Raw genomic sequence first — 26,632 nt, forward strand, 5'->3', positions numbered from 1 at the left:
CAGTCTTAAAAAGGAGGGAAATTCTGACACATGCTCCCATAGGGACAAGCCTTGAAGCCATTATGCTAAGTGAAATAAGTCAGCCACAAAAGAACGAATACAGTATGATTCCACTTACATGAGGTCCCTAGAGTAGTCAAAGTCATAGAGACAGAAAGTAGAATCGTGATTGCCAGGGGCTGGGAGAGCGGGGAATGGGGTGTTACTGTTTAATGGGTATAGTGCTTCAGTTTTGCAAGATGAAAAAGAGTTCTGGAGATTGGTTGCTCATCAATGTGACTGTACTTTAACACCACTGAGCTGTACACTAAAACATGGTTAAGATGGTAAATTTTATGTGATGCATATTTTATCACAATTAAAAAAAAATCTAAAGCCAGTGCTCTAGTCCAACCTGCCCATTTTATAATTGAGAAAAATAGAACACAGAGGAAGACATTGGTCCAAGTTTGCATAGGACTTCTTCTATACCGTTCTAGTTTTTTTAGATTTCAGGTGCCCTCATAACACAAACATCTCACTGTGCTGAATATAACTAGAGGGTGTTTTAAATCATATCTATTTTTCAAACAACACAGTCTCTACAGCCATGCCAATTACTGAATCTGAGCTCTCTAGAGGAATCAGTCCTCAATTCCAGCGCTGAATATGATGGGCTTACTGAGGCCTAGAAGATGTGTATGCTGCTCTCTAGGGAGTGTTAAGAGATTTTTCATTAGTCATTTTGACTAAATCAGTTTCTACCACAAATGACGACCAAGTAAATTGTTCCTTGTATCTGTCACACAGAAGCCACACTAGGTATTTCCATGGAAGAAATTTAACAAAGGGAGTTGATTAAACAGGTTCTGGAGGACTGGGAGAACCAAAAGGGAACATTGAAGTCATCCAGACAGAAATCATAACCATAAGAGACAGCACACCCCCCTGGGGCTGAGGTCTAGGGCAGTGGTTCTTAAACCCTAGCTTCCTCAGGGTCCTCTAAAGGGCTTGTTCAAGCACAGGTTGCTGGGTCCCACTCTGGAGTTTTTGAGTCACTAGGTGTGGAATGGGACTTGAGAGTTTGCATTTCTAATTAGCATTTCCCAGGAGGTGCTCATGCTTCTGGTCCCAGGACCACGTTTGAGAACCATGGGTCTAGTGAGAAGAGCTTGCAGCTACCTATCCCTAGAAGCTCAGAAAAGGGACCTCAGAGCTAGGACTCAAATCTCAGAGGTGGGGGCATCGCCTAGCAGATGGTGTGCTCTCAGGATCTCAGAGGAAAGACCTCATTGAAGCAGGAAGTCTAGATACAGACCTCCTCACAGGAGGAATTGCCCAGCTGCTTCTGGGGCCTCCAAGGAGGCCTGGAAGTGCCAAAAGAAGCTATAGGCTAGAACAACTGCCACTACCAAGGTGACAGGAACTGCAGCAGCGAGGAAGGGGACAGTCTCTTCTCCCAGCACCAGCCATCCAATCTCCCTGTAGTGCCTCTTATTGACATACCTTAAAGGGAGCAGCAGGCAAAGCAGAAATGTGATTTGCTGGGTACAGACCTAGCATCACAGAACAGAGTATAAAAGGATGAATTTGGAGCTGAGAGACAATAGGCGAATGACCAGCACACCCATAAAGCATACACGTTCCTCCAGCATACTAACGGAGCACTCAGTTAAGTCATTGGCTGGGTTTCAGAGCCAAGTTACAAAAAAATTATATTTTTAAGTATTAGGCTAATACTCATCATGTAGACATACTCAGACCCCGAAATGACCAGCAGTATCTTCTCTTTCATTCTCATTCTCATGTACCTTATTGAGTGGACTGATGAGGCAGGATGCCTGAGTTTATGTAAGTTACATACATATACGATGTGACTCCATGGTACACAGGTATTTCATAAAAATTAGATCAAATTATACATAATATTGTGTATAATATTATGTATAATTTATATTAACAATACCATATACTGTGATCATCTTTTCCAATGCATGCATGTTCTTTTTTCTTACTTAATGGGCATGTAATATTCCATTGTTTGAAAGTTCCAAAGTCTCTTAATGCTTCCTCTTTTGGGGGACATTTAGGTTTTCCTATTATTTTGTTATGACAAACAATGTTTCGGAGATACTCTTATCCTCACATCGTTGTTCACTTGTCCCGTTATACCCCTAGGATAAATTTTGGAAATACATATATAACCAGACAAATAATTAAAGTATGACTATTATTGCTAGCACATTCAGTGTGGGTAAAATTTATGATCTAGCAGAGTAGCATTTTTATGAGGTAGATTGATGTCACAAAAGGTATAGTAGTATGTGCATTTAATAGAGCTTTAGGGTAACATTTTACCATTACTTTTATAGATGTTTATAATAGATCCAGCTATATTCTTATGACATATTGTTGATTATGGTTATGTATTCTTTTCCAAGTCTTTGCAGTCCCCAATTTCCAAAACATTTCTAATAGAATAAAGCATTCACTTTGTAGCTGATTTAAGAGACTTTTTGTTTTTCAAACATGCTGAGCTAAAAGTGGGTACTGCTTGAATAGCAAATGCTTTTCCTTTTTTTGTTGTTTTTTCTGGTGGTTATTCCTGTAACCGTTACTGAAGTCCTATAGGAAAGTGTTTCCATGCCCACATCTCTGTCTCCGGAAACATAAGACTCAGCTTTGGAGTTTATATAAAGTTTATTTGGGAAGGCTCCTCAGAGATCATCTTATTTTCTGCTTTCAAAAACCAAATTCTGGAGTTGAGCTAGGACAAGGTCCCTTGATACCCTAGTCCAGACTCTTTTGTTTTGTTTTTTTAAGATAAAAGTGATCAAATATATGGTGATGGAAGGAGAACTGACTCTGGGTGGTGAACAATGTGAAACATAGATGATATATTACAGAACTGTACACCTAAAACCTATATAACTTTACTAACAATTGTCACCCCAATAAACTTTAATAAAAAAAAAAAGAAGAAGTTGGAGGGTACTCCTGGGTACACACCTGATATAGAAGGCTATTTATTACCCTCGGTTGGCTTCTAAGTGACCTTCTTAGCCAATGTGTGGACAGGGACACTGGAAGACAGGGAGGGAGCAGGGCTGTGCTCCCGGTGATCAGTTTATTCAGACAAAGGACCCAACCAGTGACTGTCAATAGGAACAACAGGAAGTGGAAGATGTTGGGGATATTGTAAAAACAAAACAAAACAAAAACAAACCGGACTCATTTTTGTTACACCTTATTCCAGTTCTGTTCTGCTTGAGCGTGAGATGGAAACATGGCTCATAAGAGACTTGGCTCCCAATCTCCAGAAAAGAACACACCAAAAACTAATAGGAACCTGATGCTGTTTTTAAACCTTTCTTCAAGGATGGGTTTATTTTCATCCAGTGAGTATGCTGCTTTCAGGTAGAAAGGAGACATTTTAACTCTAGGATGCTCAGGCCAGGAAGCTTAGATGTGATTCTTGTCAAAGCCCCCGTTTGCTCAGAAATTCCTGAAGACCCGATTCTGTAATCACACGTGGCAGCAGCCTTGAGACATCTCGGATGGCTTAGTTCTCGTTTTACAACCACGATCTCTCTCACAAGGATGTGTCTTTTCTCACAGACAGGCCCCCGCCACTTGAACGTGCTGTGTGACGTGTCTGGGAAAGGCCCCCTCACTGCCTGTGACTTCGACCTCCGCAGCCTGCAGCCTGACCAGCGGCTGGAAAACCTCCTGCAACATGTGAGCGCTGAGGACTTCGAGAAGCAGAATGAGGAGGCTCGGAGGACCAACCGGCAGGCCGAGCTCTTTGCCCTTTACCCATCAGTGGACGAGGTGGGTGCGGCCGTCTCCATGGTGGAGACGTTCAGTGAACGCATGGAGACTCGCCAGGAAGATACTGTTATTCAGTTTTACTGTACAGCATTGTCAGGATGCTTAATCGTATGATTTCTGGGGCTGTGTTTTTCACGACGGCAAGCCTGTATAATAGCAGAGCCAATTACTGATCAGTTATACAAATGAGATTCCAATAGTAACTAGGATATAAGTTTTTCATAGCACTTTAAAAAAAAACGTTCACTGATATTATCTCATATAACCTTCAAAAGACTGCAAGGGTTTGCATACAGTAATTCCACTCCATCAATCAAACCAGACAGTTATTTGGAGGTATGGTTTGCAGTTAGTCCATCAAGACATGTATTACTTAAACCTTGATGTTCTTTAGTGCTTCGTTAAGATTTTTTTTCAGTGGTCTCGATGAACAACCTGAGAGACCTGCTTTGGAAACATTCCAGTCTGAAATATCACAGCCATGCTCCCAATGCATAGAAAGTCAGGATCTTGATTGTCCACTTCTTTATATATTGGACCTGACCCAGAATGATTTCATAATTTAGGCTTTGCCTGTGGTCACCAGGATGACAATTATTTGAGGCTGTTTAGCTCCTTATATTTTACATGAGGCTCTCAGTCTTCTCTTCTGTATGTCACAGTACATGCACTTCTGGGTCTTGCCAGTACAGATTACTGCAATATCTTTGCTGTCCAAATTTTATTAAAAGTTTAGTTGCAGGGCTGGCTGAGTGGCTCAGTTGGTTAAGAGCTTACTCAAGAGTGTGAGCTATGAGCAACAGGGTCGCCGGTTCGATTCATGGCCCGTGCTGAGCTGCCGCTGAGCTGCCAACAGGTGGCAGGATGGCTCAGCTAAAAAAACAAAACAAGAAACAAACAAACAAAAAAGTTCAGTTGCAAGAAATAAGATTTGGAGAAATTTTGCCTAAAAGATATGCCATCCATCCATGCTTCAAAATTCTTCAAATTTGATCTTTGGATCAAGCAAGACCATCAGGTAGCCTGACTCTCACACCTTGTGAAGCTGTCACCCCTGAGAATTGTGTTTGCTAACTTGGCCTTCGATGGGCTCACCACTGGTCAACACAAGGACAATAAGGGAAACAGCGGCCATGAGATACGATATTGTGTGCACTGTTCGTGTATTACTGGAGACATTGACCTGCTCATCACCCAGCACCTGTCTCAATGAGGATCCAAAGGGAAATGGTCCCTCAAGCCTTCAGACAAAGAAGAATTGTGCTTCCCCTGAGAAAATGTGTGTACTTAGAGATAGTGCACGTCTTGTAATCGACTCTCCTAAATTCTTTAGAGTCAAATTTCTGTTTACCTCTACTAAACCTGGTGGCTTACTTATTGGTGTCTTGAATTTACTTCAGCTCTCTTTTTTTCTTATCCGTATTTTCCAACCACCTTGGCTTTTTTCATCTATTTATTTTATTTGCAGTCTTGTCTGTGGCCTCAAATTCTTTTCTAAATGAGACAGATTAAAAATAAATATGAATAATGTGGACAGTGTTATCTCCACTCTTCAGATTGTAAAGTAAGAACCAGAGAGGCTAAATAATTTGTTCAAGACTCAACAGGTAAATTATAGGATAGAGATCCTAACCCTCTCTACATGTGACTACGTGCTATATTGACACACATAATCGAAATTGAAAAATGATTATCAACCATCACCTCTTATCTCATAACACCTCAATTTCCATCTGTAACTTAAAAACTTTTTCACCAAATTTGTCAAGAAATATTAAGTCTGACTGACTTGATCTTCACTTGCATTCCTCTTCCTCCCAATTCCATGATGGAAGTGCTAATATGTAATAAGGAGACCCAAAGTGGGCACCAGAAGAGAGAAAACAATTAAAGGGTGAGGATGTAATACTTCCAGTGAGACATCAACTCATCAAAGGCTCCCTCATGGGATTAAATGGGGGATATCCAGTCTGAACTGATTAAAAGAATGAATCACAGACTGTTTTGAAGGAACTTTATTTTATGGTCTTTGAACAATGCAGAAACTCAATTGAGGCAAAAGTTATAATCTAGCAGAGGTCCTCATGGGGCCTCTTCACTGAGTGGAGAGGAATGCTTTGTAATTAGTGTACTAGTAATTTTTAAATTGGTACATCTAAAATGCTTGAGGGCCCCATACCAGCCATTTAATATGTTAAAGTTGGACACACAGAAATTACATCTCTACTTGTAATTTGTACTTTCTCCAACGAAAGTCTCATGGAAGAAGGGTAAATTTCTGAACTATCGTGAAATGATTACAACTGCTGAGTTCTTTGACAACACATCAATGAAATTATATTATCATTATTTTATTTACTGGTGAGGGAAGTTAGAAGAGAGGTGAATTATTACATCTATATCATGACTGAGTCTACGGGAAAGGCAGAAGTAGAACTCAACCACCAAGTGAGATGAGGTGAGTTCTTTCCCTGATTCACTGAGTCTATAAAAGGTGTCATCCTATGTGGATCCCTAAGAAAGATGCCACTATACTCCACGTCATTGAAGAGTTTGCATTTTGGTTGCCAGTGACAGAACCCAACCAATTAAGGAAAAAAAGTGGGGGATACTCAGGATGCATTGGGCCAATTCTCTCTCAAGTTATTGAAGAATGTCATCTCCTCAAGTTATCTTTCTCTGTCACTTTCTTTCTTTCCATCTCCCTTTCTTTCTCTCTCTCTCTCTCTCTCTCTCTCTCTCTCTCTCACACACACACACACACACACACACACACACACACACACACACACACACACACACAAAACACCTCCCAGGAAAACGAAAACAGGTATTCACTAAAACTTTAAATTTCCTCTTCAACTTCTTTGGGAATTTGTTCCTATTTCAGACAACTGTAAAGGCTCCAGAAGGTCATACGTTAGAAGAAACTTAGGAAATACATCAATATTTCCTAAGACCTTGTTTGGACCCTGGCTTAACAAACTAACTGTATAAAATTAAGACAGTTGAGGAAATTTGGAACTGGCTCCATATTTAGCGACAATAAGAAATTTTTGTTAATTTTTTAGGAATAATAATGGTATTACAGTTATGTGTTTTTAAAAGTCATTATCTTTAGAGACTTGTTCTGAAACATTTGCAGATGAAATTATATGATGTCTGTGGCCTTGCTTCTAAGTAATCCAGTATTGAGTGGGGGCTGATGGTAAGTAGGAATATAGGTGAAACCACGTTGCCCATGAGTTGGAATTGTTGAAGCTAGGTGATGGGCAAAAGTGGTTGATTGTGTTATTCTCTCTGCTTGTATATATTTACAATTTACCAAATGCAAAGCTTTTAAAGAAAGATTCCAAAGGTTGAATCCAGACCAAACATAGTCATAGAAACCCACAAATGTCTTTACGTTGAGGTTGTTTTCCAGTAGGGGGACCTTCCCTTTCAGATGTGTCTGTTCTAATCATCCTAAAAGTTCCAGCTTGCTCTGAGGGAGTTCAGCTCAGTGTAGGCATCAGCACAGTGCCTCCTCTGAAACAAAGTCAGCAACTCCACCCAGCAAGATGGCCAACTGATAGGCCCAGGATTGGGCCTTGAAGGAGAATAGAAGTTAGAGTAGAGGTGAGTTTACTATGTTGTCTATTCTACCATATTGGGTACAGATTTGCCAAGGAGGTGACTTTATTGCCACTTGTAAAAATGTTATGGCTGCTCTGGGATATTTAGTGGGAAGCTCTCATCCTTGATAGCCCAGGAAATACAATTAGCCATGACTCTATTTCTTAGACCCTTGTGAGCTGCAGACCACTGACCAGTGTTTGGGTGGCCTCTTGCAAGAGCCTGAATTAAATTGCTCAGGGACTTACACTGTTCATCTTTGCATACATGAATATAATTAAGATACCACGATAGTTTAGATTTGTATGCCAGACGTTACAACAGAGATTTGATGTTTCTCTTTAAGCCTTAAGTTCCAATGTGATAAAATAGACAGGTATATCTCTTAATTTGTCATTACTAAGCTTTTCTGTACTTATTATTTTGGCAAGTGTTAGCTGGATATGTCTTTATAGAACCTATAAATTCAACCCCAAATCTCTATCATCTGTTTAAGAAAACAATGAACTGAGAAAGACACTCTAATATAGTATTGATGCTTTACAGCATTAAGTGAACTATTCTGACTCATATCTCAAGTCTGAAACACACATATTTACTAGTAAGTCCTTGGCAGGAGAAATACTCTGAATGTATACTTAGAGCAGCCCCAAAACAAAATGAAAAAAAAAAAAAGCCAACAATAGGTATAAGATTTTGCAATGCCATCTGGTGGATATTAATAAGTCATATCCATGTTCACATTTCCTTCCTTCCTCCATCTCTTTGTCTTAAATGCTTGGCTTTCTAAAAGGAGAAAATGTTTGCTGTAAAGGCTGACTTTGAAGCTTGGGGGTTGGATAACAAACTCTCTTGTAAATGTCAAAGTGTTATTCTGCTATTCGAAATAAAGAAAATGCAAGTTGAATTGAATGGTGGATGGCAGCCTTCCTTTCCCTGGGTTAACTCCACATGGAACTCCTCATGAAAATTCACTAATGATTTCTTTACCATGTGATTAATAATAGGAGGATGCTGTGGAAATACGTCCAGTACCAGAATGTCCTAAGGAACATCTGGGCAACAGAATATTGGTCAAGCTGCTGACCCTGAAGTAAGTATCGGCAAACATACTAACCATGACACTGAGGTTTGTCTTGCCTTTTAGATATAAACTGTGTCTTTATCATCAGAGCTTGAATCGGGGAGGCTCCCCTAACACATTTAACAGTGGGCAGCTGTGAGGTAGTGGAAAGAGCAGAGTTTGGAGTCAGTTAGATCTGAGTTCTATGCCTACCAAACCTTTGACAGTCTTTCTTCTGTAATAGGGAAGGCAAACACTATGGTTAGGCATGTAAGGCAATTAATGGAAATGGTCTGCATTAAGAAAAATAACAGTGGAAGCCAATGGTGTGCTAGGGTCAGCTCTGACTAACTCATGAGAGCTGATTGTGCATTTCTTTTTCCAACTCTTTATTCAGTGAAGTCACATTGGTAACTTGAAATTAGCCATGGTGGAAATATTTATAACATGGAAACTATGAAAATGCTACAAGGTAGAACCTTTCTTTTTTTTTTTTTTCCAGAGACTTGTTTGTTAAACATTTACCAGCATGCTACTGTTGAAACACTGTCAAACATGGTTGAAAATGCAACCAAAACCCAGTCTCAGTACCTTAGAGCAATAGAGAGTATTGCCCTCAGTGGGGACTGAAGCTAACTGTCTTAAAGGGGCACCCACTAGTAGGACCAACTCTTGCCATCCAAGTACACAGGCCCATTTTTGTCAATTGTCTGTTTTCTTGGGGGCATTTTTTGCCAAGAGAGATGGAAATCCAGACTTTTCTGCATGATTTTCTTCTTAAAATTTTATTTCCTTTTAAAATACCTCACAATTCAAACAAAGCATGTCTGCAATCTGGATTCATCTTGTGGGCCAGTTATTTGCCACATCTACTTGAAAGCAATTATCTCCAAATTGTTTAATTGTTTACTTCCAGTGTAAAAAAATCACATCCTCTATGTATGTGTATTAATTTTGTACTTTCATATTAAAATATTATATACATTATAAAACATACCTATATAAGAAATTTTAATGGCTGAACTAAATAACTGAGAATAAATTATAGTATTTTCTTTCTACATTCCAACGCATTGTCTTGCGTACCCCCTGGAGTGCTTGTGTACCTCTCTTTCCTCTTTGCAGGCTGCTGCTTTAGAGAATTAGTTGTTTGACTTTTTCAAATCATAGACCCTTTTGAAAATATTAAGTTGTAAATGCTCCACCTGGGCAAAGGTGCATAAGCATAATACTTTTTCATACCCTATTAGGGGAGTCATCCATCTCTTGACCTCAGTCCATGCACCCCCCCTTAAGTAGCACCTGGTTTGCAATTAGGGCATCTGGATACTGGATTCAAGGCTTTGTTTCAACCTTGAAAACTTCTCTGGGCTTTTGAATCCCTTTTTGTAAATGAAGCTGTGAGACAAGATGGCCTCAAAGTTCCTACCTGTCATAAACTTCTGATGGGAATACATCGTCTCTCCAGCTCCACTCCTCAGAGCACAAGCCAGCTTGACTGCTCACCCGTTGTGGGGGCTCCCTTCCCCTAGCCAATTCTACTAGCAGTAGGATGGGGGAGCAGTTAGGACCTTTTTTCTTATACACAGAGATGAGCAGCCCATAAGCTGGCTCTGTATTAGGTAAAGGGTAGAGACAGGTGAACTCTAGCCCTGGAAAGCCTACTGGGAGTGGGAGCCTCCTAGTCCTTCAGTAGGAGGACAGAGTGGAAGTGGCTGTTCCGTTCCCCTCTGCTTCTTTCAGGAAGTCCATCCTATTGTCTGAGGTACTCACCCGCCCCCACAGGATGCCCATCAGGCCGCTTTCTGATGCAGGAATTATGCCTTTTAGGATGGGAGGAATTCTCCCTTGTGATTGTTATCACCAAGCTGTCTACTAGACCTTTGCAACAAATAAATGGCAGCTGTTCTCACAGGTGGGAAAATATGGCCACTAAGAAAGATGTGTATTATTTGAAAAACAAATTGAGTGGCTTGGATTTCTCTTGATGAAAATTGTAAAGGTTAGTTTCTAGTGATTTTTTTCTCCAACTACCAAAGCGGAAATTAAGTGCAATTGAAGTGTTTGCTCAGTACACTTGACCTGCTCAGGTGTCTTAAGTAGTATCCATATCAACATAAACCTGCAAGAGAGATGGACGGAAGAGGTTGTCCTAGGTATAAGTACTTTCAATAAACTGGATAAAAGAAAGAAAGCAAATTTTTATAAATAATCCTAGAAGGTTAAAATACGAATAGTAAAATTTTAATGGTAATGTTAAAGAAACGTGTTTCCCCATCGATAAGCAGAATTGTATTTATATAACTATAGATTTTATCACCTAGGGAACTTTTAAAAATATTACCAAGATCTGTAACTGTTTTTGTTTTGCTTTTGAGAAATATCTAAAGACTTGAACATACAGAATTAGGCTGGTGACAAGTCTGTAAATGTGTATAGCAGCAAAAAAAGAGAAAATAATGACAGAGTATCTTCCTATTTTGCATTTTAAGTGGAAAAATCTTTTAATTTAAAATGTAATACCATCTATGCAAAGTAACCTCAGCTCAAAGGAGCCTTCTTAATAGTGAAACTTTAGTGTGCATTAAATTTACCCAGGGAGCTTGTTGTAAATGAAAGTTTGGGGAGACCTCCCACCACCATTTCCCCTAAGAGACTCTGGTTCAGTAGATTTCAGGTGGGACTAAGAAACCTGCATTTTGACAAACTCCTTATTTGCTTCAAAACGCTAGTTTCTGGGAACTATGCTTGGAGAAACACTGGTAGAAAGAACTCAGGTTCTGTGATCAGAAAGGACTGGGCTCAGAAACCTGAGTGCCAATTCCTAACCTTGTGGCCCTTGGCGAATTACTTAAGCTCTCCGAACCTAAGAAAATGGGGATAATATCTACATTCCACTGTTGTTGTGAAGCCTAAAGGAATTGGCGTGTAAAGCACTTATCACAGCATAATTTTAAGTGTTTCACAAATGTTCATTCTCTTCTTCTTTCTCTGAACCACGGAGAATTTAACATTCAGTACATCGCACTTAAGTAAATTACAGGAATATACAGACCTGTGTGTAGCAGGCAGTACACGATTAAATACAGATCAACCGTGCCAGGTCATACCTGGTGAGCCTAGGCACAAACATTCTTCTAAAAATGTCATTTAAGGCACAGCTATCCAATGATGAGCCCATCCTCTCACATAAGCCTTGAAACAAAACTTGGCCTAATTGGCATGACTTCTGCAGTAATGGACCCGATTACTGGTGCTCGCAGCTGGCAGTGTTCAAGGTCACAGGTTGTTATCCTGAGAAACTTGGAAGGTGCACCTCTGTGCTCCGTGTGTATCTTATAACGTGGCAGGATTATGCTTTGGGGGTGCATTTTTTTCAAACCCACCATTTTCCAAGGGGAATGGGCAGTGAGGGCCACTATGAGGGCTCCTCTTTTCTTGCTGTCATTGGGTCCACACACCTCAATGTTTATTGGTGCTGCTCAGTTCTCTCCCCCTACCTCAACTCAGCAATTTCCCTGGCAGTGCAGTTAGGAAGGGTCACCCAGTCTTCCTCTGATGGTCCCACTATAAATCTAAGGGAAAGCAACTGAACTCTTCTTTTTACTACCTGAAAAGCCCATCCCTTAGAATTGAATAATAAGGATTCCTATCTTAGCTGTAAAACATAAACTGTAAATAAGGCCTTTACCTAAGACAGAGACTCGACCCTCTGAAAACACAGCAGCTACGATGGTTATATTCCACCCACTTTTTCTTGTGGTGCCACCAACAATCACTTATGGGGACAATGTATTACCCACCATGACCTCAAATGATTAAGAATGTTCCATGAACCTTCCATATTTCTCCACTGATATCCCAGTGTGCTTCTCATATGCATGGAGTTATCAAAATATTTCTGGAAACTACTTATATTTTTAACCAGTTTATATATTCAGGCACTTTCAGAAAATTCACGATTGTCCAAGTTAAAACTACACAGATCTTTCTCTTTTTCTCTGACAGGTTTGAGATTGAAATTGAGCCTCTGTTTGCCAGCATTGCCCTCTACGATGTTAAAGAAAGAAAAAAGGTAAAAAAGCAAAAAACCCATCCCTGAGGCACACATATTATTGATGAGTCTTTGGGTTCATGTTTTTAAATCTCACTTCTATTCAGCAAAAACACATCTGATTTGAAAGCAAATGACCATTGATACACCCAGTTCTATTGCCTTTGCAGCTTTTGAAGGAATGATCTGGGAGTGTTGGTCACTTGTGTCCTTTGAAGAACCTTTAAAGGAAAGCCGGCTGCAGGTTGGCCAGAGGATGGCGAGAGGCCTGGCTGGGATAAGAGAGAAACGATAGAGCAGTGTATGGGCTACGTGCAAAACAAAGCAATTTAAATACGTTTTTAACAAGCTCCGATATGCATGTACTATTTCTTCATTGGGGGAATTTTTTTGCATTGTGAAATAGGCTCATCATGAAGGGAAGGCTGTCTTGTGCAGTGAAAGTCTAAATTTGCCACAGGGTGAAGCCCTCACCAACTGTAATGTGCTTTTAATTGAAAAGAATTCAAAGACCTAAGACTCTCCATGCATGTTTTACTGTTTAGTCATTTTGTAACTCCCAGAGGAAGACAAAAATAGCAAAACCAGAGTAAGACGGTTCTGCCCCTTTCTACCCATAACCATTCTGTATTTAAGGAAATGTGTATCTCTTGAATAAATACTAATGATCACTGAGATTTGTATTATTAGGGTAGGTTAACTGCTAAAACAAAATGACCCCCAAGTTCCAGAGTTTAAGGCAGTGGTTCTGAAACTTGACTGTGCATCAGAACTACCTGGAGGGCTTGTTACAACAGATGCTAGTCCCTCCCTTGGAGTTTCTGATTCAGTAGGTCTGGGTAGGTCTGAGAATGTACATTTCTAAAAGGTTCCCAAGTGATGCTGAAGCTATTGGTCCGGGGACCACATTTTTAGACCCACTGGCTTAAAGAAGTTTCTGGCTTTGTTTTTTAACAATCCAGGGTAGGGGGTGCTGGGTCAGCAGTGGTCTGCTTCACGGAGTCATTCAGGAACTCACGCTGGCAGGGGCTCCTCCATCTTCAATATGTGTTCTCCCAGCGTCACTTTTGTCACTGTTTTTGCAGCTCCTGAAAAAGGGAAAAGCTGGGTGAGGGGCCTAGATATTTGATACATCACTTACGCTCACAGTTCATTGGAAACAATTTAGTCATATGCCCACTCCTAGCTGCAAGGGAGGATGGTAAATGTAGTCTTTGCCTGGGCAGCCAACTCAGCTATAACTCTATTAGTGGTCAAGAGAGACCCAACTATACAGCGGCTCATAGGTAACACCACGCTAATGAGCCAAGGAGCACTCATCATCCCATGCTCTTGCTCAAAATCTTTAATGGAGCCTTACTGTATACAACTTTAAAAACAAACGCTTTAGCTCCCATCCCTGGCTTTCTTCAGTATGGCTCTCATCTGCTATCTTTCCCTCTGTAACCTATGCAGAGTCAAGCTGCACTAATCTCTGTTAACTAAACTCACTCCCCGTTTTCCAGCTTCTGTAATATTTCTGTATGGGACTCTATCCCTGGTACACCATCACCCTCCAGCTCTGCCTAGCACAGTCTTCTTCCAAGGTCCATGCATCTCACATGCTTCCTCCAAGAAAAGCATCACCCCCACTGGGTGTGATCTCTCACCATCGGTAAATTCTTTTTTTGTATGAGGGTGATCACTTATATTTTGCTCTCCGTGTACATATTTGCCTTTTCCCTCATTTTGTTTGTAAACTAATTGAGGGCAGAGGCAATGTCTGGCTCTTCTTTGGTGCAGTATTTAGCACACCATTGATATTCAGGAAATACTGCTGAGTTAATAAAAATTTAAATGTTTCAAGGAACATATCTTTAATGGCCCCAGTATATCTAGAGATTGTGACAAAATAGGTATTGGTTTTCCCAGCAGCCACTAACTATAAACTGTGGCTATGATTACATTTATTCCTTTGGATAAATTTCTGTATGTTTTTTTTGGTCTTTCTAAAATGTGTTTAGGCCACAAGAACACCAAATCTAACTTATTTTTCACTTTGCTACTCGTTTCCAGATCTCGGAAAATTTTCACTGTGACCTGAACTCTGACCAATTCAAAGGATTTCTGCGTGCCCATACACCCTCTGTTGCCATATCGAGTCAGGCAAGATCTGCGGTGTTCTCGGTCACCTATCCATCCTCAGACATCTACCTAGTCGTCAAGGTAATGAAACACAATCTGATTTGCACCTTCCAATGTTCCTGTTTTTGCGTTATTCCCAGTGCATGCATCGTGGGAGAGAGGTGTGAGAACTATCTCTCTGTCTTCTGTGAGATTCAGTTTGTTCCTTTCTCAACTTATCCTTTTCCTTGACAAGCAAATTCTCTGTTGAATACTAGAACAACCATGGGTTTTGGAGTCACACAGTCCTAGTTTTGAATCTGGCTTTGCAACTTGATTGTTATATGACTTTGGGCCATTTACCTAACCTTTTGGAGACTTAGTTTCCTTATCTGTAAAGTGGGGATAATAAAACACCCCTGATGGGTAGTTGTAATTACAGAATAAAGCCTGGCACATTATAGGCACCCTTTCTCCTAACCAATGAAAGCACCCTCCACTATACAGCTCCCGGAGACTACTGTGGAGAAAGTCTCAAGAGTTTTCTAATGATGTTCACGTATTTGTAGACACCCATAGTTAAATGTCCACAAGCCTAGGCTCTGACAATTTGAGGTATGGGCTATGCTTTCCAAGTTTCGCTCTTCCTTTTTATCACCATCTCATAGACTAAGTATGTCTAGGTAAAGAGTCAAAACCGGGTGGGGAGGTGGGAGGCGATCATAAGTAGAAGGACCTGTCATCCTAGGCTGTGCGCTGCTGATGTAAGAAAACCAGAGACTTTCTCTATACACCAAAATGACTGGTTAGAAATTAACAACTGACATTGAGTATTTTACCTACCTTAAGTGAAATAATTAGTTTCACTGACTCTTTACCCCAACATTGTAAAAAAATAAATAAATAAATCCAGGTGTTTTGATTTCATGTACACTCAGCATTCCAGGTTTGATGTCCATAATTTCATTGAATCCCCCATGATCCCATGGGATTAGAATAACGATTTCAAAGAATTGAGGTGACTTGGAAGCCACTTATCAAGTGGCAGATGTCTTTCCATTTTAGCTTCCTTTCCACCATTTTATAAGACTCTGAAATGTTACTATAGCTTGAAGGAAACTTATTTAATCTTATGGAAACTATAGTTAAAAATTCTGTTGCTAAAAAGACATATTTAATATTGTTAAACTTTAATGTGTGTCTTTTTTGCTGCAATGTTACTTAGACATATAAAGAAAATTAGCTTAAAGCCCACTGTCGAAGCCCTGTAGTTAAATCCAAACTTCCCTCTCAGCCTGAAAAACCAAAGAAGTCAACACTAGTTCTACAGAGCCAAATTCTACTTCAAACTCCACTTCTCCATGGATGACTTTATTTTGGTTAATCCATAGTAGTCTGTTAAATAGTAGCATTTATATATAGGCCACTATTACTTACTAAATCTATTCCAAATGTTTCAAATGTGTAAATGCATTCATTTGGTAATAACAAACATTCTCTCAATGATCTTGGATATAGTTAAGAAATTTAAATCTACTCATACAGTCCCTGGTTTGCTTCTGATTTGTTTTTCTCTTCTGTAATGCTATAATTGTAGCTTTTCCCCCTCTAAACATATAGTAAATGGTATTGTAATATTTAGCACATCTGTTAAGGCAGTTGCCATTCAGTAAGAGAGGCTTCTTTCTTATTTTTATTCTCAGGCTGAGCACCAGGATCTTAACTGTATTTTATGTAGAGTTACCTAATTGCTTATTGCATGTAATATTGCTTTAAGGGGATATTTTAGGCTTAAAAGTTTTATTTCTCAATTGAAGGATGGAGAGTAAGGATGAGAGTGAATCTGATGTAAAACTTTAAAAATAGACATAGCAGGCATCGGACCAGCCCCTCCTAAATAGAACAGAGGGTAGCCTTTTTACTTTAAAAATTTCCAGGTTATTCTGATGTGCTTTCCCCTACCTGCCATGGTTATGAGGGTTTGTTCATTTCTTTTACACATAAATCACGAAGGACCATACAGTGGGCTCTCCTAGCAGCCTGCAGCTCCTTCTCATGAAGTAGCTGCAGTTACCCTTGTCCTGCTTGATGAAGGGAATCGTATGTGCTGGTCTGGTCCAATCCGGGTTTTCCTGCTTCCGGCTCCTAGAGGTCCCCCTCCTGTGGGTTCCACACTGTGCGATACTAGTGCATAAAGCCGTGGAACTCCCAGTCCTTGCTTTAGGGTCCTAATGAAAAGGTTCTTTATCTCTGTTCAAAGTTTACTTTAAAGACCCCATTTTTATCCTTTGACTTCCTGGAAAAATTAGCTTCCTTCCAATTTGCTCCATAAGCTCCTGACTATGCGCTTCAGGAGAATAGGGTCCAGGCTTATTGTGTTCACCACCTGTCTTCCCAGCAGCCACCATAGAAGGTACCCAACAAATGTTTTCTGAATGATTGAATCAGTGAGTGATTGCTGACTAGCAGGAATACTCATTAGTCTCCAGCTCTGTGTTGTGTGTCTGTGTTCTTAACCTGGGGCATTTCTCAGGACCATCAGCCTTGTCTTCATGCTCTGGCAATGGGAAAGGGTTTAAACTTCCTCTGTGAGAAGAGAGAGTTCCTGCTTGCAGTCTTCCTGGGACGGATGATCATTGAGCAGCTCCATGCCACTTCCTTTGAAACTCCGTTAGACACCCTCCATCACTAGCGTATTTCTAGTTTACATAATTTACGCCTAACTGATAGCGCCAATCAAGAATGTGTGCCTATTGGAATATGTGGACCCAAATTCCTTCTTCAGTAATCATCTCCACTAATGACACAAGCTAATGGAACTAAATCCACTTGTTTTTTTCCTCAACATCTAAGTTCATTTAAATGTTCTTGGAGCAGAGGGTTAGGAAATTTCAAAATTTGCCTTTTCTGTCTCTTAAACGTGGTACCTAAATTTATAGTCAGCCAGATCCTTTACCTGAAGCAAAACCGAAGAAGATACTTGACAATAGTAGCATTCATTCATATTACCAGCCAGTTAGCAAAGTGAAAAGCTGCACCAGCCCACTGCTTTTGGCTTCTTTCCAAGTCTGTTAAAGTCAGAGAAGCAGCCCTAATAGGAAATAACAAGGGAGAGAATTACAGATAATTTATTTTGTTCATTTATTCATTTTTGTGGAGGGATTGAGTTCCCAAACCTGACTTTTACAGAGGTCATATCTCTTTTTTACATTGTAAGCAATAATAAAGAAAATGAGCTTTTCACTTCCTACATATGTCTCATGGGCTTTGTTTTATAAAATAACTTTTATTGCATTTTTTTATTGTAGGCATAATGCTTGTTTGTTGTTCAAAAATAGAAAATACTCATAAGCAATAGGAAGAATAAACATAGCACATGATCCCATCATGCCAAGATAACTACTATTAACATTTGCTGTTCATGTATTATCATCCTTTTAATATGCCTTTATGACTTTTGATAAAACTGTATAGTACTCTTCTAAGAGTTTTTTAAATCAAACACCGTATATTATGGACATCTTCCTATGTCATCAAATATTGTCACAAAACATCATTTTGATGTTTGAATAGATTCCGTTATATGGATATAATTCATATACATTGTTTAATATTATTTTTGTTGGTAGATTGAAAAAGTCCTTCAGCAGGGAGAGATTGGAGACTGCGCAGAACCCTACATGGTTATCAAGGAAAGTGATGGTGGAAAGGTATGCTATTTTGAGCATTGCTAAATGGTGACACCTTAGAATAAGCAGATAATTTTCATCAGTCTTCCACAATATAGTTAATGGAGTTTAATCCATAATATGTCCCCATATGAGACACAAATAAGTTGTATTTAAACCAAAGAAGGAAGAGAAATTAGTCATTGATAATAACTTTTTAACAAAATAAATTATTAAACTCAACAAATGATGATAGACCCACCAATGTTTGTCCCTCAAACTTGACTAGGTTCTGAGTCTCTGACTGACCCAGCTGGTTGGGAGGGCCACAGGTACCCCATGAAACTAAACAGTGCCAGAGCTCTTCTGACTTTTCTCAGCAGCATGGGCCACCATCCTTTCTGGTATGGATATTTGGAAATTGGCTGAGACTACTGTCCATCATAAATTGACTAATTCAACATAGGTACTGAGCTTATGAAAAGGATATGTTTTCTCAGCACCTGGTATGATTTTTAAAGCATGGTCTTTCTGGAATAAGACTTGCCTAATCAGCATCATACTATAGACTTATAAATTTCAAATATGATTGAACTCAAGACATCTTTTTAAATCTACCTTTTGCTCTGAACCTAGAAAGAACACCTTGGAAGTGTTTTCAACCTAACAAGGAAATTGTTAGGAACTTTTATAGATCTTTCTGGACTTTTCCAAGGGAACTTAGAAAAATAGGCTCTCTTGAGCGCATAGTAGATGATACCCAAAGTTTTTATCCCAAGATTCTCTCACATGAATTCAAGTCGTGCAACCAGCCCCTAAAGAGGCACTTGTTGATTAGCTGGTGTAATAAACCTTGAACTTTTTAAGCTGAAGGTGTATTTAATAGTTGAATGTAGCCTTTCTTTAAACTCCCCCTTTTCTAATCTGTATTCCCTTATCTGTTAGACTTCTGTCCCAAGTCGTGTCAGCTTTCTGCCTATTCACCCTTCTTAATCAGTAGGGTAGAGATTTTAGAGATGCCAGTCATATCCATGGCAGGGCAGTTGACTTGGTGCTGGTCCCATATTGTTGGTTTCTGCTTGTCTCTTCCCATTTTCCTCTAGAGCAAAGAAAAGGTTGAAAAACTAAAACTTCAAGCTGAATCCTTTTGCCAACGTTTGGGGAAATACCGGATGCCCTTTGCCTGGGCTCCCATAAGCTTATCAAGTTTCTTCAGTGTCTCCACCCTAGACAGGGAGGTAACCGATGTGGATCCCATGGTTGGTAAGATTTTCAGCTGCAGTGGGAAGGGGTGGGCTCCCCAATGTACCAACTCTGAGCTCAACTGTTTATTAGTGGGGGCTTAGGCGTACAGTAAGGTGTGGGGAATGAGAAGGAATAAGGAGATAAATAGGATGAAACACTGTTATGGCTGGATTACAAATGCATGATTGGACAATGATCTCCCAAAATTATTGTGAAGATTTGTGGAGTTTAAATATACTCTTTTTTGGGGGGTGTGTGGGGGGTGGGCCAGTGTGTTTTTCCAGGGCCCATCAGCTCCAAGTCAAGTAGTTGCTTCAATCTAGTTGTGGAAGGCACAGCTCAGTGGCCCATGCAGGTATTGAACCGGCAACCTTGGTGTTATGAGCACTGCGCTCTAACCAACTGAGCTAACTGGCCGGCCCTAAATATACTCTTATAGTAAGATTTTGGGTTGGAATTTTCTGGGCAGTTTGATACTTTAAAAAGTTAATTTTCAGGAGTCACCTCCTCTTGAAAGTAAAATTCTTGAAAATAACAAGAAAATATAACAACCATCTTTATAGTGTGTTAAACAAAGGCATTGTGGTTGACTTCTGAACATAAGAAGAGCCACTGTCACGGGGGTTTCAAAAAGCAAAACTCAGGTTGGTTTCTCAGCAAAATTTCCAGTCCCTTAAAGTTTATTTTGCCAAGTGCAATGAGAAAGTGGATGCCAAAAGAATATTTAGTTACTGTTCTGATTTATTTAGCATATTTCTCTTTTTCATCACCTCACCCTTGATCCAAATCATTCATTTTTTTAAACAGGTTTGGTTTGAAACTATTCAAGACGGTTGTAGAGTTTTCAAGCAGTCCCACCCACCTGGGCAGAGTTTCTATTTTCCCAAATGTCTTCGTATCCAGCAAATATTTAAGTCCACTGTCACATTTCTCGTGCATTCCTTAGCTCTGCCACTTCTGAAGTGTTGCCTTTAGCAAGGAGTGGAGGAAAGGGTATTTTATTATTGCTGCTGCAATCCTGGGGTTATTGTTGTATAATTACCGGACAGAACCCCTGGGTTATTTCTGATTTATCAATAACAAACCTCACTTTAGTGCATCCTGACCTTCACACCACAGTGTTGTTGCTTTTCTTTTTAAACACCAGCCTCTATGTAGACTGAGGTAGCCTTATTTAAAAGAGTTATGCATAGAGTCCATAGGACACCATAAATTTGATGATGCCATAAATTCAGGCATGGGGATTGCTGGGGCTTCAGTAATGTCTAGGTCTAGGATAAAGGAATCTGATGACTACAGAGGCTGTTCTTGAGAAGCAACCAGAAGATGCAGGGTACTATATTGAGGCAGGGTGGCAAGAATTAAGGATAAGAGAATATTCAGAGACAGGTTGGCAATATTAGAGTTTTAAGCAATTTATTCATAATAGAACCCCTGAGTTTTGCAGTGCATAAGAAACAAGATCCTCACCTAAATCTTACAAGGGGGAAAAAAACCCAAAAAAACCAAACAACTAAGCAGAGTATTAGGGTCCCAGCCCAGGTTTGGGTGTGAGTCAGGGTTCTAATCCCCATTAGGCGGGTCAGCCAGTTCTGCTGCCTGGTCCACACAGTGGGCGCAGACCATAGCAGGCTTCAGAATGGACTCAGGCTGACCCTCGCCTGTTGGGGTCGCAGTCCCACATGCCTCCAAGGGCATTTGAGTACATGCCTCTCCCAGTGGAATGCAAATTAAAATAAAGCAAAAGCAAACACTGTTGACTAAATAAAGCTTATCTACAGACCCTGTTCTGGCTGCAGTTCTGGACTCCTGCTGGGTGGCGCCTGCTCTACCCTCCGTGTGGGAGGGGACTGTAACTGCTCTAGTCTTCCCACTCTGGTCAGAGGTTAGAGGCTCCAGCAGGGGATCTAAGAAAGGCAGGGGCCAGTGGAGGGAAATTTTCATTCAAAACAAGAATGGCCATGTTCAATGTTCTTGCTCAGTGACTGTAAACATATCTCCTATATGGTAAAGTTAATAACCTGTTAATAACAGAAAGACATACATTACAATGACATTTGTTTTCCTCAAAGGGAAAGGCTCTGTGGGTGAGCGGAGAACTTTGTCCCAGTCGAGAAGGCTTTCTGAAAGAACTCTGTCCTTGGAGGAAAATGGGGTTGGATCCAACGTCAAGACCACCACGATGACCATTAACAGCTTTTTCAAGCAGGTATCTCTCCACGTTACAGTGTGTCTGGATTTGTCCCCACGATGTCATGGGTTTTGGAACCTAAAGGGGGTGTATATATAGTGATTAAGAGAACAGGGAGTTAATCTCACCAAGTTTCATTATCTGCACAGCAGGGATGATGGTACTTGCTTCGTTTGCCTTTTAGGAGGATTAGAGGACATGAGGCATATAAAGCACTTCTCAGAGTGCCTGGGCTATAGCAAGTGCTCAGTGAGGGTTCGCTCTTTTAATGGAGAGAAGAATTTGCTCCCATTAATACAAACTCTCCTATTTGAACTCTCATGGTCAATTCATTTATTAAACTATGAAAACAGTCTGACACATCACTTCCCCCTTGGTTTCAGGGTTCCCTGACCTGACTGTTGTCCTTACCACTATTTCATGTGCTGGCTTTGCAGGGCCGCCTGCTTGCTCATGGAGTGTGACCACTGCAAATGGTGCACTTTGTTAGCTCAGTAAACACTAGGACTTTAAAAAACAAAGAATTTCTTAGGGTAATCAAATTCATAGAAAAGAAAGTAGAATGATGATTGCCAGTGGCTGGAGGAAGAGGGGAGTAGGGACCCTTGTTTAAAGGGTCCAGAGCTTCGGTGTTGCCAGATGAAAGAGTTCTGGAGATTGGTTGCCCAACAATGTACATGTACTTAACACTCCTGAACTGCACGCTCACGAGTGGTTAGGATGGCAAACTTTATTGTATGTGTATTTTACTACCAAAGAAAACACAAACTGGAATTAGACTTGGTTTGACTCTGTTTAGACCATTCTCTACAGTTCGAACAGTCTTCAAGGGGTTGGATTAACAAACCAAAACACAGATGGGATGCTGAGGGCTCTGTGCACTACGCTGCATAATAGAAATAGCATGGGACTGAAAGGGTTTCTATCCCAGATACACCCCTTCCAATTGTGTTACCTTGCGGGGCAAAGGACTTGACTTAACTAAGTCTGAGTTTCCTTATCTGCACTTGAGGATAAGACACACTTACCTACCTACCTTACCAGGCGGTTAGAGCTCTCTTGCCCATGGGTCTCTTAGCAGAGTCCTGTCCCATGTGGGCACATAGAGGGCAGTATTTATGCTTAGCCTTCTTAGTCAAGACAACTGTGAAGAAAATGATAGGAAAAAGATGGGAAGATGCTTTCTCCATCTTCAAATATTTGAAGAAGGAGGTAAACTTATTCTGTATTATTCCAGGAAGTAAAACAAGCATCAGTGGGCTTAAGTTATAAGGGAAGAAGCCTTTGGCTTAGATTCCTAATGATCAAACAACTTCCTTGGAATGTAGTAGAGGCCCTGTCCCCAGAAGGAGTGATGAGAGGCCGAGTGACAGGAGGCCAGGAGTGGTAAAAAAGGAATATTTGACAAGAAGTTTAACTAAAGGACTTCAGCATTGCCTGTCATCCTAATTTCTATGAAAGGCATGTTAAAATAAAATGTAAAGATAAAGATCTTTCCAGAAATCGTTGGTCTCTACCCCAGGATGTGCATCTCCACTAACCCTGACTTCTCTCTTGGCAGGAGGGAGATCGCCTCAGTGATGAAGACTTATTCAAGTTTTTAGCTGACTACAAAAGATCTTCATCCTTACAGAGAAGAGTCAAGTCAATTCCAGGTACACATGGCTTGTCTTTATCTTCTTAAGCTGTGCCAAGGTCATTTATGATTAGACACATTATTTATCAAGTGCTAAATTCATAAAATCATGTTTACCAAGTAAAATGTGCGGTTTTCATTAGGAGTTAAAGAGTCTGAATTAGTCTACTTTTTCAGAAAATTATTAACATTTTCTATTAAAGTATTGACTGTAAATAAATGATTTACATGTAAATAAACATGCTTTAGACTTGGTTTCTCAGAATCAGATAATTGTTTGAATAGAGCCTCTTTTATCATATAAAATATTATACAGAACTCTTAGGATGAAAACAAAAGTGAAAGGAAGCTGCCTTGGTAGAAGGTAAGGGCACCTTTCTTATCCTCAGCTTACAGCCACTGAGGCACTTCTGCAGCACCCTGGGATACCGGAGAACCAAGTTCGAAAGCCACCAATAGTTACTGAACTACGTATTGTCATACTGTGGTAGTTCTGGAAGGGGCATTCAAGATCCACTAATCCATTCCTACTCATTGTACAATTTCTTGCTTTTTCATGTCTAGAAACAAAATCTCAAAAGTTGTCATGACATGCTTTTTCTCCAGCTATAAGAAATTAGCTGGGAATTTCAAAACTTTTACATTCCCACTTCTCTTTATTTTTCATAAAGGAAATATGCTATAGGATGTGGAGTAGAGTGTGGGAATGGAGTCAATGGAACTGTAATAGATAAGCATGATATCGGGGGTGCGGGAACAGTGGATGGGGGGAGGGGGATTGTCACTTTGCGAGGGGTGAAAAGTATAAATATTGCATTGTTTTTTACACCTAAAACTAATAAAAAAATAAAAAACATTGAAAAAGAAATATGCCACAGAAATCTTTCTTGATTCCCTAGGAACATGACAATGTCTTTCCTAAAACAGTACCATTTTCTCCTCTTAGGCTTGCTCAGACTGGAGATTTCCCTAGCTCCAGAGACAATCAGTTGTTGTCTGACCCCTGAACTGCTGCCAGTGAGACCCTTTCCTGAAAACCGGACACGTCCGCACAAGGAGATTTTGGAATTTCCAATCCGAGAAGTCTATGTCCCTCATACTGTGTACAGGTAAGAAACACGGGCTCCTGGGAAACCACTGAACCCACAGTTAGCGTTTTGTTGGGATAATGCTGTCATCCTCCTTCAACTTCTTACCTTCCTACTTCCTAAGTTTTAGAGAAAAATGAGATAGGTTTACATAACTATAGATCATTGCTAGATCACCTTCTAAAAATGATTTATCTCATTTTCTTTAACAAGAAAATGTTGCTTCAGTTCTAATTGGAATTTAGGATTGTAGTGGACATATTCCTTCCAGAGATGAAAAGATCCCCCTCATCATTACCTTGGCTTCCCTGTGTGCAGAAGGGTGCATTAGGGAAACAGCAGCAGCACCAAAATGTTCTCGGTGTCTAGAAGACAGGTTGTTAGCTCGAGACCAGCCCTGTCCAAAAGGATTTACAGCAATGATAGCAATGTTTTATATGTGTGCTGCCCAATACATGTGGCTCTTCAGCATTTGAAATGTGGGCAGGGCGATGGAAGAAGTGAAATTTTAATTTTATTTAACTTTAATTAATTTGCATTTAAATTCAAGTTGCTGTAAGTGGCTGATGGCTACCATACTGGATAGCATGGAGTTAGACAGTGAAGGCCTAAAGGTTAGGCTCCCTCCGTTTCTTGGAGACCCTTCACGTGGGGGCTGTTTAAGTTGAAGTCTCCTTTATCCCCAGTCACAGGCTTCTACCTTGCTTCCCAAACATCACTGATGAACTTAATTGTATCCTTCCTTCCATTGTCTTTGGTTTCACACATGTATGTATGTCTATATATGCAGTTGTGAACACCAAATGGTATTATTTTATGTTCATTTTAAATGTACATAAATGGCTGTACACTCTGTGTTATACTGTACTTTTTATCCAACAGTATGATTTTTTTCTTTTTTGTGTTTTACTGTAGACGCATGAATTTTTATCAATTCAATGTATCACACTCAGTTACTGTCATTATCCTTTTTAGTTATTCAGGTTTTCACAAATTTAACCAATGGGAATCCCTTAACCGCTTGTGTTTTAGAAATATTGCTATTGTATTATATAGCACTTGGCCATTCTTTTTAACTGCTGTATAGTATTTCTTTGTGTGAAGAGGCCATATTTTATTTATTCATTTTCTATTTTTCTACTGATAGATATTACGCATTTTTTTTTCCAGTTTGGGGGTCTTACAAATACTGTGCAGTGAGAATTTTTGTCTTGGTCTCTCTGAGGCACATGTGTGAAAGTTTTCTGAAGGAGGGTGCCCCAAAGTGAAATTACTGGGTAACAAGTAATATACATTTTAAGGTTTATTCATACTGCCACTTTTTCCCCAAATTGTACCAGTTTGCAACCATGCCAGCCATGTAAGAAAGTTTTGGTTCCCCCAGATCCTCACCCACACTTTCTGGTATGATCTATGTGTGTGTGGGACTGAAATGCAAAGAACTTCAGAACTCACCTGATCCAAACACACCCATCCCCACATTTCCAGGTGCACAAAATTGAGACCCAGACAGGAGGAGCGAGTGGTTCATTGAGGTAAAAAATTACAGAGAGAAATACAATAACCATCCATACAACTAGAAATGGGCCCCTTCCTTTCAGTGTGGAAGTACACAGGTCTCCCCTCCCCCACCCCCACCATTTAATCCTTTTGGAGGCAGCCCTTTTGTTTTCTAGCCTCATTCCTTAAATATTATACAAACTAAGCCCACATCCCCCTCCTAAATAAATAAGCATTCCTAGGACGCAGTAGTTTCACTTCTCCATTCCCTAAAGGGAGATGAAGGCATGAAAATGTTTACTTATGGATGCTGTGTTTGTATCTTTTTAGAAACCCTATCCTATAAATGGGGGTGGGGGGGTGGGAGGGGTGGGATGCTTGTGACATTGGAATAAACTTACACCAAATGAATTCTGTAGTTATTCAACTTCCCCTCAGCATTTAATCACCCATGGGAAGCATTGACAGCTCTCTACTCCTTGCTGCAATTACATTACCCTTAATTACATCACAGCAGGACTCAGCATGCCTTAGTGCACGAATGACTTAGAAATGCAGGCATGTTAAGGAGAGCAGGCCTAGGAGGATTTACCATGGACCCCACTTGGCTTTATGAGAAACGGACCCACAATGCAAAGTGCATATTCCTTAGCTGTCCT

General features: G+C 40.1%; 1 protein-coding gene across 1 annotated transcript in view; it reads left to right on the plus strand.

Moving 5' to 3' along the window:
* The window catches only part of DOCK8 (dedicator of cytokinesis 8), a 216,545-nt gene that overhangs the window by 79,648 nt on the left and 110,265 nt on the right, over positions 1-26,632 (plus strand). Inside the window, exons 6-14 of the mRNA XM_019661089.1 lie at positions 3,598-3,810; positions 8,433-8,518; positions 12,497-12,563; positions 14,598-14,747; positions 18,275-18,355; positions 19,417-19,576; positions 21,631-21,767; positions 23,311-23,404; positions 24,332-24,494. Of these exons, the coding sequence (XP_019516634.1) occupies positions 3,598-3,810; positions 8,433-8,518; positions 12,497-12,563; positions 14,598-14,747; positions 18,275-18,355; positions 19,417-19,576; positions 21,631-21,767; positions 23,311-23,404; positions 24,332-24,494 (1,151 nt within the window). The remainder of the gene's footprint in view (positions 1-3,597; positions 3,811-8,432; positions 8,519-12,496; positions 12,564-14,597; positions 14,748-18,274; positions 18,356-19,416; positions 19,577-21,630; positions 21,768-23,310; positions 23,405-24,331; positions 24,495-26,632) is intronic.

The sequence above is a fragment of the Hipposideros armiger genome, unplaced genomic scaffold (genome assembly GCF_001890085.2).
Source record: "Hipposideros armiger isolate ML-2016 unplaced genomic scaffold, ASM189008v1 scaffold_335, whole genome shotgun sequence".
Classification (NCBI taxonomy): domain Eukaryota; kingdom Metazoa; phylum Chordata; class Mammalia; order Chiroptera; family Hipposideridae; genus Hipposideros; species Hipposideros armiger.